We start from the raw sequence: 13505 nt of genomic DNA, 5'->3' as shown, positions 1-13505 counted from the left end.
GTAATGATTTTTGAATTAGGAAGGATAGAATAAAAATAGCTAACAGCAGTTGATGCTCAAGACAAAAAGGAAGACTATAAGAACTTATTTCTCTGGCCTTAAGGAATTCAAGACGCCAGGCCCAGATGAACTTTCTCCACAGAGATCTGGTCAAACAATGATATATGGTGACTGTGATTATTGAGCCATTATCAATGATCTCTGAAAGACAAATGAGAGTGATACCATAGAAATGGAAAGGGACAAATATTGTCTCAGTTTTTAAAAAATGGAAGATAATAGAGTTTGCTGATTATGGGTGAAGGGGCTTGACACTGAGTCCTGGAACAAATTCTAGAATGTCTTAGTACAGAAAAGGCTAATGAATATTGAGGCAGTGTTCAGAATCATTGTAACTTTATCAAGAACAATTCATTACAGACTCACCTCATCTGTGTTTTTTAGCGTTTCCAGACTAGGAGATCAAAAGGATGGTGTACTTTCCCTATATTTTTATCAAAACATTTGATAAAGTCTATCATGCTATTCTTGTGGATAAGAGCAACCCTTGTGAGATAGGCCACTACCTCTATGGGAGATTAGGAAAGTAAGTTCTTGTCCTCAGAGTCCTTGGCACTGTCAAATGATTCAACATCAGAAATGGATATATTTTTATTAATAAAAGTGATACTAAATAAGGTGTATTTGTATATCAACCTTTTTGCTATTCATACCCTCTAACTCCACTACAGAAAAATTGGATAACTTGCCATAGGGATTACTGGGTCTTCCCATCTACCCAATTGCTTTTACCCAGGGGACCACTGAACCTTTCCATCTGCTTGAAACTGAACCCTCTTTATGTGTTGCTTTCCCTAGTAGACAGTGAGCATCTTTTCATTGGACCTATCTTGCTTTTTCTTTGGTATCTCCAGAAAATAATATAGTGCTTTGTAAGTGGTAAGAACTTTTTAAAAATTCATTCATAGGTTTGAGCTAGATAATCATACAGTTAGGTAAACTGATATTTGTTAAATGGTTAGACCAAAAGAAGAGTCATTAATTGCTCAAAGTCATCTTCAAAGGAGGCCTCTAATACCTGAGTTATCATCCTATTGTACCTTTTCTTTTTAATACTTTTATCAGTGATTTAGATAAAGGCACAAATTGTATTCTTATCAAATTTACAGGTGACACTAAGCTATCTAGAATAACCAACATGCTGGATAATGAGTACCATCCCAAAAAATCTATACAGGTCAGAATGCTGGTAAGCCCATCTAATAGGATGTAATTTGGTTGGGATAAAAGTTAAGTCTTATATTGGTTTTAAAAAAAAACTAACTTTACTAGAACATATGAAGCTAGAGATGTGACTAGAGAACAATTTATCCAAAAAACGTTCTATAGAATTCGCAGGGTGATAGGGAGCCATAAAGTCAATCATAGTGTAGAGAGGGAGATGATATCCCTTTTGCATGCTGAACTAGTCAGATCACATCTGAAGTATTGTGTTCATTCCAGGTGTTGCATTTAAGGAAGGCCTTTGAGCATATAGAATATGATGACTATGATGGTGAAGGAAGGGTCTCTGGAGAGTTAGGTGGCAAAGTGTATAGAAAGAATCCTGGACTTTGAGTAAAGAGGACCTGAGTTCAAATCCTAACTCAGAAAATTTGCCATGTATACAATTCACTTAAACACAACAAGACTTAGCTTCTTCAACTGTAAATAAGGATGATAATAATAATATCCACCTTACAACATTATTGTGAGGCTCAAATGAGATAGTATTCATAAAGTGGTAAGCACAGTATCTGAAACATAGTTGACAATAAATGCTTAACTTCTTTTTCTCCTTTCCTTCCATATTATACCACATGAAGAACAGGTGAAGTAACTGTATATACTTATCCCAGGAAAGTCTTGGGGAAAAGGGACGCATCCTAATAACCCTCAAGTTCTTGAAGGACTTATTCTCCTTGGCTCTAGAATGGAGCCAAGTGGGAAAGAGGGGACCTCTGAAACAAGGTCTTGCAGAAGTGGAGGAAGAATAAGATGAAGGAATAGGTTCATTCATAGATGAGAGCTAGATGATAGTATACTTAGGTGCCCTCAATCCTGGGTGACTGGCTAGACTAGTGATTCCCAAAGTGGGCGCTACCACCCCCTGGTGGGTGCTGCAGCAATCCAGGAAAGCGGTGATGGCCACACTTTTTTTGTATTACATTCTATTCTGAGTTCAATAAATAGTTTCATAATTTCCAAGGGGTGCTAAGTAATATTTTTTCTGGAAAGGGGGCGGTAGGCCAAAAATGTTTGGGAACCAGTGGGCTAGACCAAAAGAGTACTATAAGCCAATATATTATAACTTTAAATCCATTGACTAATATGTCAATATCAAGAGGTCTCTTGTGAGGAGAGCAGAACTAGGACCAATGGGTAGAAGTTTCAAGGAGACAGATCAAGGCCTAATATAAAAGAAAACAATCTTAATCATTAGTGCTACATAAAGGTGGGGAATAGGTTACCTCTGAAAGATAAAAGGGTAGGGGAACTGGGAAGGCCATTTGGCAGGGCAATTGAGAAATCCCTTGTAAGTTTAAAGACAGGAATTTCAGTAGAGTGCTGGGAACAGAAACAAGATGGCATGCCATTAAGTATTATTGACTCCCAAATCCTCACTCTAATTTTAATTAAACTGAATCCTTCTCTGTCTTACTTTAACCCATAATGCCAATTTTTTCTTGAATTCGCTGTGTCCTGTTCTGTTGTCAGACTCAGATTTTCCAACCAATTTTCCTTATACTTCTTTGATTTAGTAGCAATTTGAACACACAAAATCCCTTCTAATCATCTCATCTCATCAGCCACTTCTCTCATTCCTCTGCATTCCCAAAAATAGGTGGAGGTGTGAGAAGATTCTCCATGCTCTCTAGTATTACTTCTAAGTCATTTTTTTTTACCACTATCACTCGATTACCTTTCCTCTTTTCAGGTCCATCCACGTAGGGTTATTTCCTGACCTCTAGGTAATTCTCCCAAATTTTTTGATTACTTTAGTACCTACCATAAGTTCTCTCTCTCCACCCCATCCCTAGCCATTATCCTTGGGGATTTGAATATACATTTTGACATCTCTCACAATCTGACCACACAATTCCTCAAGGTCCTTCACTCCAGTGACCTCCCTCTCCATCCATCCTACGTCAAACGCATAGCAGTGCGGCCATATCTCAGACCTCACAATCTCTCAGAACTGTACCACCTCCAAGATCTGGAACCTGGGTGTTCTATTCTGATCACATTCCCCAACCTTCCATTTCTACTCCATTCTTATTCATTCTGTGTTAACTTATCACTCCTTTACCCATCTCCTTTCTCTTAATTATCTTCTCCACTGGTTTCACTGTTCCTCAAAGCTAAGTTCAAAGAGTTTTCAATTCAATTCAATTTGCTGGAATTTACACTTTGCAATGTAGTTGGGACACATTTAGCTCAGAACTATGGCATTCTGAACTTGGCTAAAAAGCTTGAGAAGATTAAAAAAAGATGTAGATGCCAAGAAGAAACTTCCTTATCCTTAATGCTAACATCTAGTGATGTACTCTGGATGCTTTCCTATTAGAAACAAAGGTTCCTATTCTCTGCTCCAGAACTGGATTATGTCCTTCACTCTGAGATATACTGAGTTGTTTTTGAACTAACATATACCCATAACATGGAAGTCCCCTCTAATTCCACCCTGCTCTGTTCCAAGTCGCCTTTGAACACTTCAAAGATCATTGTTGGGACCAATAGTATGGAGGCAGGAACGTGAGAATTCCTGATGGACTGTGTGTGTGTGTGTGTGTGTGTGTGTGTGTGTGTATGTGTGTGTGTTCTATGAAAAACTCCCAAAGATGGAGGAAGAGGGAGAGAGTAGAAAAAGGAAAGGAAGTGAAAGAAAGAAACAGTAGAGTGGAAGATTATCTGTAGTAGTATAGTAATAGCTACTCATCCCCTAGGCAGAGACACTACCTAGAAGCATAAGAGATTCAGTGACACTCTCTCTGTAGAGGTACATTTGTTTAATGCTGGGCAATCATGATGTATACTCTGTTTCCAAGGTGGACACATGAGACAGAGCCAGGTACATAGATATGGTGGTATTCTATCTCTTACCCTGCTGCTCCAGGGTAAAAGTTTGCTCTTCCAATGAGCACAGACCAGGGGTCGGCAACCTTTTTGGCCGTGAGAGCCATAGACGCCACATTTTTTAAAATGTAATTTCGTGAGAGCCGTCCAGTGCTCACAGTGTGGCTCCTGTAACAGCGCCTGAAAAAAAATGGACTTTATGGTTCCTGCAGAAAGAGCCAGATCTGGCCCTCAAAAGAGCCAGATATGGCTCGAGAGCCATACGTTGCCGACCCCTGCCACAGACCCTAGCTGCATAAACAGTGGTAGCCAGAGCCCAGTGGAATAAATTCTTGTCCAGCTAACTAATGATGAAACAGATCCTGAATCTCTGGTGCCAATATCCCACTGGGTTTGTTGTTTATTAGGTTGTAATAACAAGAACGACCCCTTTGTGCAGAATTTTGTGATTGATGACATGCCATGAAGAAGATGAGAGAATGGCCAATAAGGTGGGGAATAAGGCACAAAGATTTGATTAGTGAGCACAAAACCCTTTGTTACTCAAGACAGGGACAGCCACAGTAGAGAGGCAGTGGGCCAGGTGCTCTTTGGGACCTGATGCCATGGGGATAACCAGTTTGACTAACATCCATGAGAATCTTTAGTAGGCAGATAGGTCAGGACAAGAAGAGCTCCCCAGTTTCTGGCAACCCTCCTCTGATTCTTGCCAGACCATCTGTTCCTTTGTTCTCACCATCCCACCTCCACTTTGGGCCTCAATTAAGGATGATGAAAAGGCCTCACTCCAGCTCTTTGCCAGTAAAGTAGCCTTAGATCAGGGGTTCCCAAACTTTTTTGGCCTACCACCACCTTTCCAGAAAAAATATTCCTTAGCCCCCTGGAAATTCATTTTTTTAAAAAAATTTTAATAGCAATTAATAGGAAAGATAAATGCACCTGTGGCCATCACTGCCCGCCTGGATCGCTGCAGCACCCATCAGGGGGCAATGGCGCCCACTTTGGGAATCACTGCCTTAGATGATACCAACAATACAGTCATTGCAATCCAAAAAAAAAAAAAAAAAAAAAAAACAACAACATTAAGCCCCCACTAATTGCAGGTGTTCCAGAGGAAAAACACATAGTGGGTATCCTATGATTCATCACATTATCAGGGATGGATTATGAGCAAGTCTTGACCTATGAGCTTCCCTTTGCAGAGATGTTCTCTACTTGTCAGTGGTCTCCTATTTAATCCTCATCATGCTGAGTATCACAGGTGAGGGTGGCTACAGAGCACCCTGGGAAAAAGGGTCCTTCTTGGATTCCTCTTCTTGTCCTGCTCCCAGCTCCGTAGGAGCCTTGGGCCAAGTCATTTAACCTCTCTGGAACTCGTTTATGTGCAATCAGGAAACCTTGCCTAGAACAGGATTTCACAAGTGTCTGTTAAACTGGTTTATCATTTTCAGGGTCTCTTCTCAGGGCCCAGATCGGGTAACTGTCCCTTCTGGTGGTTTGTTGGAGCTTAACTATTTCTTTAATTCGTGAAAAAGAGCAGAAATGCTTAGTGGCTTTTTCAGGTTAGTCATGGAAAAACATGAACCTTCTTTGGTGAATCCTGTCATTTCCTGGCATGTTTAGGAGAAGCAGCGTTTTTCTAAGTCTGTTTTTCCCAAACGACCACAGGAAAGAACCAGATACCAGCTATTTGTTACCTTCTTTATTTGGAATATAATAGAGACAACGGAAAAGTTTTGTTTTTTTAAATCCCAGCCTCTGCTAGGGCCCTTTTTCAATGCCTTCCTGTTTGCTTAGGCAATGGCTGTCTGAGTACATGCAAGCATTGCTTCCTTCTTCCTCTACATTTGGGGCCCCTGGCCCAGGGGCTGGCATACAGCAGGCGCTTAATATTTGTGGGTGGGTTGCCTGCTCCCTGGGCTCAGATGACCCGGATCCTTCCTAAGGGTGCTGCAGTTCAAGGTCACAGCAATTCCTGGCGCCTGTCTCTCTGCGCAGGGGTTGCTCCATTTGTATCGCGACACAGCAGGCCTTTAAGCTTTCCCTGCTGATCCAAAGGCGGTATTCCGAAGGTGCTTAATTAGTGCACGAGAAGGCCCAGATTTAGTCCCAAAGGGCTCGGGCACAGGACCCTGAAGGCTTTTCTATAAAAGGGCAACGTGGGTCACCTGGGAGAGACCCTGGGTTTGAAGACTTCCTTCCCGCATCCCCCTGGGCCTCAGTTTCCAGGAACTCAAGCTTTACAAAAGATGAGGACAAAGGTACTACGCATGCGCACCACTAGCCACAGACAGTTTAGTGGGAATTCTTAATTTGCCAGCTTTGGGCGCCCTCTAGCGCCACGCAAGCACGCACGCACGCGCTGTGATACCGGGAGCGGCGCCTCAGGGTCAGGGGTTAGGGGGCGGGGCGAGGCACCGAATAGAAGCTAGAGGAACCGCCATGGCCCGGGTGCTAGTTGTGGGCGCGGGGCTCACAGGCGGCCTATGCGCAGCACTGCTGAAGCAGAAGTACTCCGTGAGCGTGACGGTGTGGGAGCAGGCGCGTGGCTTAGGTGCGTCCCAGAGCCCTTTCTCAACCTCCCCGCGAACCCCAAGCGCATGCGCAGCGAGCTAGACCACCCATTTGTAGGAGCGCCGCCTGACCCGGAAGGGAGGGACGTGTGCGTGTGCACGTGCGCGTAGAACACCCCCAGCTTCAATCTAGGCCGTTTCGCTCCGCCCCCTCCCCTTCCTTTGGCGTTAGACTAGTTACGTCATCACAAAGGCCTCTTCTGCGCATGCGCAGCTCAGGTAATCTACACCCATGATCACCCCCTGCTGAGCTGGTGGACTTCCTCCCTTCTGTATAGGCTCCTGCTTGCAGGGGGTGGGGCATGGAGCCTACCCTAATTATGCACAGGGGGAAACTGAGGCCCTAGGGAGTGAGATGGCTGAAGTCACCCAAGTACTAAGAAGTGTCAGAGATTCTGCTGAAGGACCTGGGAGGTCTTTCAGCTCAAATGGGCCCATTTTACAGCTGGGGAAACTGAGACCTGAGGGAGGGAGAGGCCCGGAGGCACCTAAGTTCTGAGAAGTGTAAGATTCTGCGGGAGGACCCCAAGATGTCTTCCAACCCAAACCGCCCCATTTTACAGATGGACCCCAGAGCACATGCCTGGAATGGGGTTTGAGCCCCTCCCCGAGCCTCTTTTGCCCTTTTGCCCTGGGATGGCCGAGCCGCTGCAGGGGAAGATGCCTCAGTGGCGCGGCGGCTTAGGAGCCCCTTCCCGATCCCTGCCCCAAGTGTTGGTTGCTCTCTGAAGGCCTCTCTGCCCTGCAGGGGGAAGAATGAACACGACCTGCAGCGCCCACAGCCCACGGTGCACAGCTGACCTGGGTGCCCAGTACATCACACGCACGCCCCGCTATGCCCAGCTCCATGCGAGGTGAGGAGCCTGCAGTGCCCGCAGCTTGGGTTGGCTCTCCGCCACCTTGACCTTCCGTGCTGGGGCCCCTCTGCCTGGACCCGCAGCTGCATGCCAGCCCCATGCAGCCCTCAAGGGCACACCTGGGAAGAGGAGCCCCACGGATCTGCCAACAGCCATGGAGGGGACAGGCTCAGCTTGTGCCCAAGGAAGCCCGCTCTGGGGAAGGTGGGAGGGGGCTGGAACCGCACTATCAAGGGTCATGTGCCCTGGGCCTTTAATCCCCCCACAACCCTGGGAGGTACCCACTGTTTTACAGGTGAAGAGACAGAGGTTGACTGTGGTGCCCTGACTCACCTAGGATCCCATAGCTAGGAAGTACCCAAGTCAGGATTAGAACCCAGGACCTTCCAGGGTCACTCACGTTCTCAATCCATCCTCCTAATAAGCCTTGTTGAATACTGACTCCCCACTTCACAGATATAGGTTGTCTTCCAGCACAGAAGTAGCAGAGCTGCCAGGGAACCCCCAAGTTAGCCCCTAGCCTTGGGCCCCTCTTTCTCTGCAGGAACCTGGTGATCCTCTAAGTAAGTGATGGCAAACCTTTTAGAGACAGAGAAATGTCCTCTGGGAATGTAGACAGAGGGAGGGGTGTGGCCAGAGCACTCCTTCCCCTCTGGCTCTGCCCCTGTGAGCCCCTCCCCGCCTTACTCCCTGTGCTCCCATTGGGCTGCTGGGCAGAGGGGTGGGCCATGTGAAAAAAATGTGAGGCCTGGTGGAGAGGGGGAGGGGAGCAGCTGCACCCAGTCCCTCTGCCTTGTGCCCACAGAGAGGGCTCTGCATGCCATCTTTGGCACTCGAGCTGCTTATGTACACACACACACACACACACACACACACACACACACACACACACACCACTGTGGCGCGGCCTCTGGGCTGCCGCTCCCACGCAGCACTCCTCTCCTGGCCCTCGTTCTCCATCCTCACCTCCATCTCTGGCTTCTCTGGCTTCCTTCCCTTGCCAGCTAAAATCCCACCTTCGGCCAGAAGCCCTTCCTGATGGCCCTTATCCTAGGGCCTTCCCCCTTATTCCTTCCAGTTTATGCTGTTCAAATCTTATGTGTTCATGGCTGTTTGGGTGCTGTGAGCCCTTGGAGGGCCTAGATGGGGTTCAGTTAGGCTTCCTTGGCATCTGCGCTGTACCGTGACAACAACAATAATTGACATGTGCTGTCAGGTTGCCCGGGACCTGCACAGACGGCTTACTAGATCCTCACACCACTGTGGAAGGAGAATTCCTCGGCATGAGCTCTATATATCCGAGAAATCACAGATCCAGCCCCCCAGAAAGAAGAGTAAGGAGGTAAGAGCTGGAGGCTCTTCCAGGGGGTGCATTTGCATTGAACTTTGAAGGAAATAAGGGATTAAAAATTATTTTTTTGAAATTTAATTTTACTTTATTCTCTATTCCAGATTTTCTTCCTCTACCCATTGAGAAGGCAAGAAGTACAAAGCCCAATACAAATATAGAGTCATGTAAAACATGTTTTTTCATTAGCCAAGTTCTTGGGGAGAGAACAGGGGACCAGAAAGAGAAAAAAAGTCTGCTCCAGTCTGTACTCAGAATTCAACATTTCTCTTTCTGAAGGTATATAGCATGTTTCATCATGGGTCCTTTGGAATAGTCTTGGATTGTTATTTTAACAAGAGTAGCTAAATTGTTTACAGTTGCTCATCGTACATTGTTGCTGTCACTATGTACAGCATTCTCCTGGTTCTGTTCACTTCACTTTGTATCATTTCACACAAATGTTAGGTTTTTCTGAAAACATCTCCTGCATCATTTCTTCTAGCACAATAGTATTCTGTCATATTCATATACCAGAACTCATTCAGGTATTCCTAATTGATGGGCATCCTTGTTTCCAATTCTTTGCCTCCACAAAAAGAATTGCTATAAAAATTTTTGTACCATGTACTCTTCGTCTTTCTTTGATCTCCTTTGATCCTTTCTTTGATACTGTAGTAGAATTTCTGGATAGTTTAATTACTTATTGGGCATAGTTCCATATTGTTCTAGTTCACAGCTCCACCAACAGTACATTAATATCCCACTTTTCCCACATTCCCTTCAGCATTTGTCCATTCTGATAAGTATGAGTTGTTGCCTCAGAGTTGTTTTAATTTGGATTTCTCTATTAAGATTTAGAGCATTTTTTCACATGACCATGGTTTTCACTTCTTCCTCTGAAAACTGTTTGTTTATATTCCTTGACCATTTATCAATTGGAAAATAGCTCTTATTCTTATAAAGTTGGCTCAGTTCCCTATATATTTGAGAAATTAGACCTTTCAGAGAAACTGCTTGCAAAAATTCCCATTTCTTGCTTTTCTTGTAATTTCAGCTGCATTGGTTTTATTTGTACAAAAAAAAATTTATTTCATGTAATCAAAGTGATCCATTTTACTTCTCATGATCCTTTCTACCTTTTGTTTGATTCTTCCCTTATCCATAGATCTGGCAGGTAAACTATTCCATGCTCCCCTAATGGTAGGGTAACACCTTTTATGTCTAAATCATGTATCCATCTTGAGTTTATCTTCCTATAAGATTGTGAAAGGTTGGTCTATGCCTAGTTTCTTCCAAACTGCTTTCCATTTTTTCCCAGCACTTTTTCTCAGATAGTGAATCCTTGCTCCCAAAACTTAGATCTTTGGGTTTATCAAATCATATATGTTTCTGTGCTCATTTACTACTGTATATTGTATCTAATCTAGTCCATGGATTAATCCCTCAAGTTCTTTTCTAGATTGTTTTGATGATTGTTTTGATGATTACTGCTTTGTGTTATAGTTTGGGCTTCGTTACTGCTAGGCTATCTCCTTTCATTGTCCATTGATTCCCTTCTTGATCTTTTATTCCTCCAGATAGGAAATAAGGGATTCTAAGACATGATTTCAAACAACTACTAAATTTTTCAATTTTCATCTGAGTATCTCAGAGGCAATAAGATACTGTGGCAAGAGTCTAAAACTTCAAGTCAGGAAGGGGCAAAAAATTCAATATACCTAATTTTTTTCTCTTTTCCTTGTTTTCTTCACTCCTCCCTCCCAATATGACTAATATGGAAATGTGTTTTTCATGACTTCATATTTGTACTGAGTTTTATATTTATTACCTTCTGTGGGATTTTGGGAGAGGATTAGAACAAAGAGAAAATCTAGAACTGGAAATAAAATCGTAATTCAAAAAAGAATCTTTTAAAAAGCTCTCATTTCCTTCAAAGCTTCCAGAGCAGATGCATCTCCTTACAAGAGCCCCAAGCTCCTCATGCTTCCCCACTCTCTTCTCTCTTAGGGGGCTGGATCTGTGATTTCTGGAATCTAGGGAGTTTACCTGCAGGAATTTCCCTGACTAGATGCAGATTCACCTGCCTCTCCACCCAGATTAGAGAAGTTGCACTGGTGAGTGACTCAACTCAGGTGAGGTGCACAGTATGTGCCGGAATTGGGACTTGAACTCTAGTCCTTCTGACTGAGGCCAGACCTCTCCAGCCCCTTGTGGGCCTTGTATTTCTTTTGTATAGATTCATATCTGTGCATTCTCTTTCCTCACAGACTGTAACCTCCTTGGGGACAGGAACTGTTTTGTTTTTTCTGAAGCCCTACCTACTAGCTCAGTACCTGGCGCACAGTAGAGCTTCTTGACTGACTGGTAGACCAGACTGTTTAGATTTCTGATCTGTTCTCCTCTCCCCTCCCATTGACCAAAGGAACTTAGTTCTTCATTTTAATTTACTGAATGGATTTAGGAAATGCCCGAGTAAAGAGGCCTTTTGTCCATTGTGGAAGGATAGATTCTTCAGGCCCTGCCATGGTCAACTCAGACAGTCACTTCATGTAGCATGAAATGTCTAGTTGGGGACAGATGGTCCAGGAAGTTTGTCAGTAGGAGGGTCAACTGTGCTCCCTGCCCTGGAGGGCTATTTTCAGGAAAGCCCTTTTTAACCATAAATGTCCTCAAGAAAAGTGAGCTGTTGTAAGGACTGCTGATCACCATTGGGCATTTCATCTACAAGGCAACAGGCAGGAATTATTCATCGACTGTATGCTATTCCCCAGGAAGAAAAAGACACTGGAGAGCCAGATCTGCCCTGGAGAAGCTCATGATCCCTAGCAGATGTTAGAAGCACTAGCAATTCCAGAAAGGTCAGTCTACTGTTTGGGAGCTCTCTGTGCCATGCACTGACCTTTTCTGTGTTTTTTCAGTTTTTATGAGGAGCTCTTAGCACAAGGTGTTCTGAAGCCACTCACCTCTCCCATAGAAGGACTAATGGCAAAAGAAGAGGACAGTCACTTCATGGCACCTCAAGGAATCTCTTCAGTCGTCAGACACTATTTCGAAAAATCAGGTAGGCCCTAGGACCTTTTCTGTCTCAGTAAATCAGCTTTATTCCCTGAAGTTTAGCTCACCCAAGTTCATAGAGGGCAGAGAAGAGAAGTGATTTGTTTCTCTTTCTCAGCAGTAAGTTATCCTCCATGAAAGGCCCATTACCTTACAATGAGCATTTATTAAGCTGAGGATCCAACAAGAAAACAGTCCCTCTCCTAAAGGAACTCCAACCATGGGAACAGAGTCAGTGTAGACAAGCAACAGAATGAGAGCCCATATCCCTAGCATAGTGGGAAGGACAGTAGGTTTGGGTTCAAACCCAACCTATACCACTTTTCACCTTCAGGAGCCTCAGTTTCCTCATTTATTAATTGGACCAGATGGTTTCTGAAGTCCCTGAAAATCTGAGAAATTCATGAAAATCACTTTGCTTTGTTTGTTGTTCAGTCACTCAGGCATGTATGACTCTTGGACCAATACTGACCATAAACTTTTCTTGTCCAAGGTCCTGGAGTGGTTGACCATTTCCTTCTCCAGCTCATTTTACAGAAAAGAAAACTGAGACAAAAGAGGTTAAGTACTTGCGTGAGGTCACATAGCTACTAAGTGTTTGAGGCTGAATTTGATCTCAGGTCTTCCTGATTCCAGGTCCAGCGTTCTATCCACTGAGCCACCGAGCTGTTTGCTGTTGTTAGCCTTGTATTATAGTCACATGGAATCCATTTCTGATGACTTGGTGGCTAAGAATTTTAAAGGTGTATTTGTTAGTTGAAATTTGCCAAGGACTAGCTTATTGGATATCTCCATTTGTAGAGTCTCTCTCGGAATTACGTAGAGGTTTATTCTTGGGCTGATTTCCATATGAACTATTTTGACCAGATTTTTCTTTTTTCATATGGGAAGGCTCAGAAATTTTATGGAGAATTAAAAATTTAGAAAAATGTTTACTTTAAAGCTTGAAATATTATTCCTAGTCAAAGGGTTAGAAGATTATTGAGTAAAGTCTAATTTCTCTTGACTTTTCTTGAAATTCTGTTTTAAGAGTTTTGTGTTTTCCCATGATGAGTGCTTAATCCTAAGGGATTGAATTGTATTACTTTGCTAAGTGATGTTTTTCTTTTTGTTTGGAAAATTCTTTTTATCATTGAGTCTTTATAGTTTGATGACAGTGTCTGGGTGAGTTGAATCTACTTCTCTCAGAGGACTTCTAGATGAATTCTCTTATTCTGTACTCTCTCCTTTTACCTTGCTCCTCCTGGGAAATTTTCTTTGGGAATTGCCCACCAAATGCTAGTCTTGCCAGTTTTGGGGCAGTCTGAGGACTAGCTGATCTCTCCTGGGATTTCCGTGGGGGTATGTGTAGTCAGAGAAGTGTATAAGAAATTTGGGGGACTGCCTTTTGTTCTCCTCTGTACCAAGTGTTGTGCTTGTTTCTGGGAGGAGGAAAGGGACATCAGAAGGTTGTTCCCCTTTACATTCTCTATAGTTTAACCAAGTGGACTTTTTGCTGGTTCTTGTGTATAGCCCTTCATCTCCCATCTCCAAGCCTGTGCCCTGACTGGTCTTTGACCTTGAATTTTCTCTCAC

General features: G+C 43.8%; 1 protein-coding gene across 1 annotated transcript in view; it reads left to right on the top strand.

The window, feature by feature from the left end:
- The first annotated feature begins 6511 nt into the window (after nucleotides 1-6511).
- RNLS (renalase, FAD dependent amine oxidase) overlaps nucleotides 6512-13505 on the top strand; it is a 242495-nt gene continuing 235501 nt past the window's right edge. The window contains exons 1-3 of the mRNA XM_044659230.1: nucleotides 6512-6670; nucleotides 7438-7543; nucleotides 11795-11937. Of these exons, the coding sequence (XP_044515165.1) occupies nucleotides 6559-6670; nucleotides 7438-7543; nucleotides 11795-11937 (361 nt within the window). The 5' untranslated portion in view covers nucleotides 6512-6558. The remainder of the gene's footprint in view (nucleotides 6671-7437; nucleotides 7544-11794; nucleotides 11938-13505) is intronic.

This window comes from Gracilinanus agilis, chromosome 2, assembly GCF_016433145.1.
Source record: "Gracilinanus agilis isolate LMUSP501 chromosome 2, AgileGrace, whole genome shotgun sequence".
Classification (NCBI taxonomy): Eukaryota; Metazoa; Chordata; class Mammalia; order Didelphimorphia; family Didelphidae; genus Gracilinanus; species Gracilinanus agilis.
The sequence above is the reverse complement of the archived record's forward strand: the minus strand, read 5'-3'. Positions and strand labels throughout refer to the sequence as shown.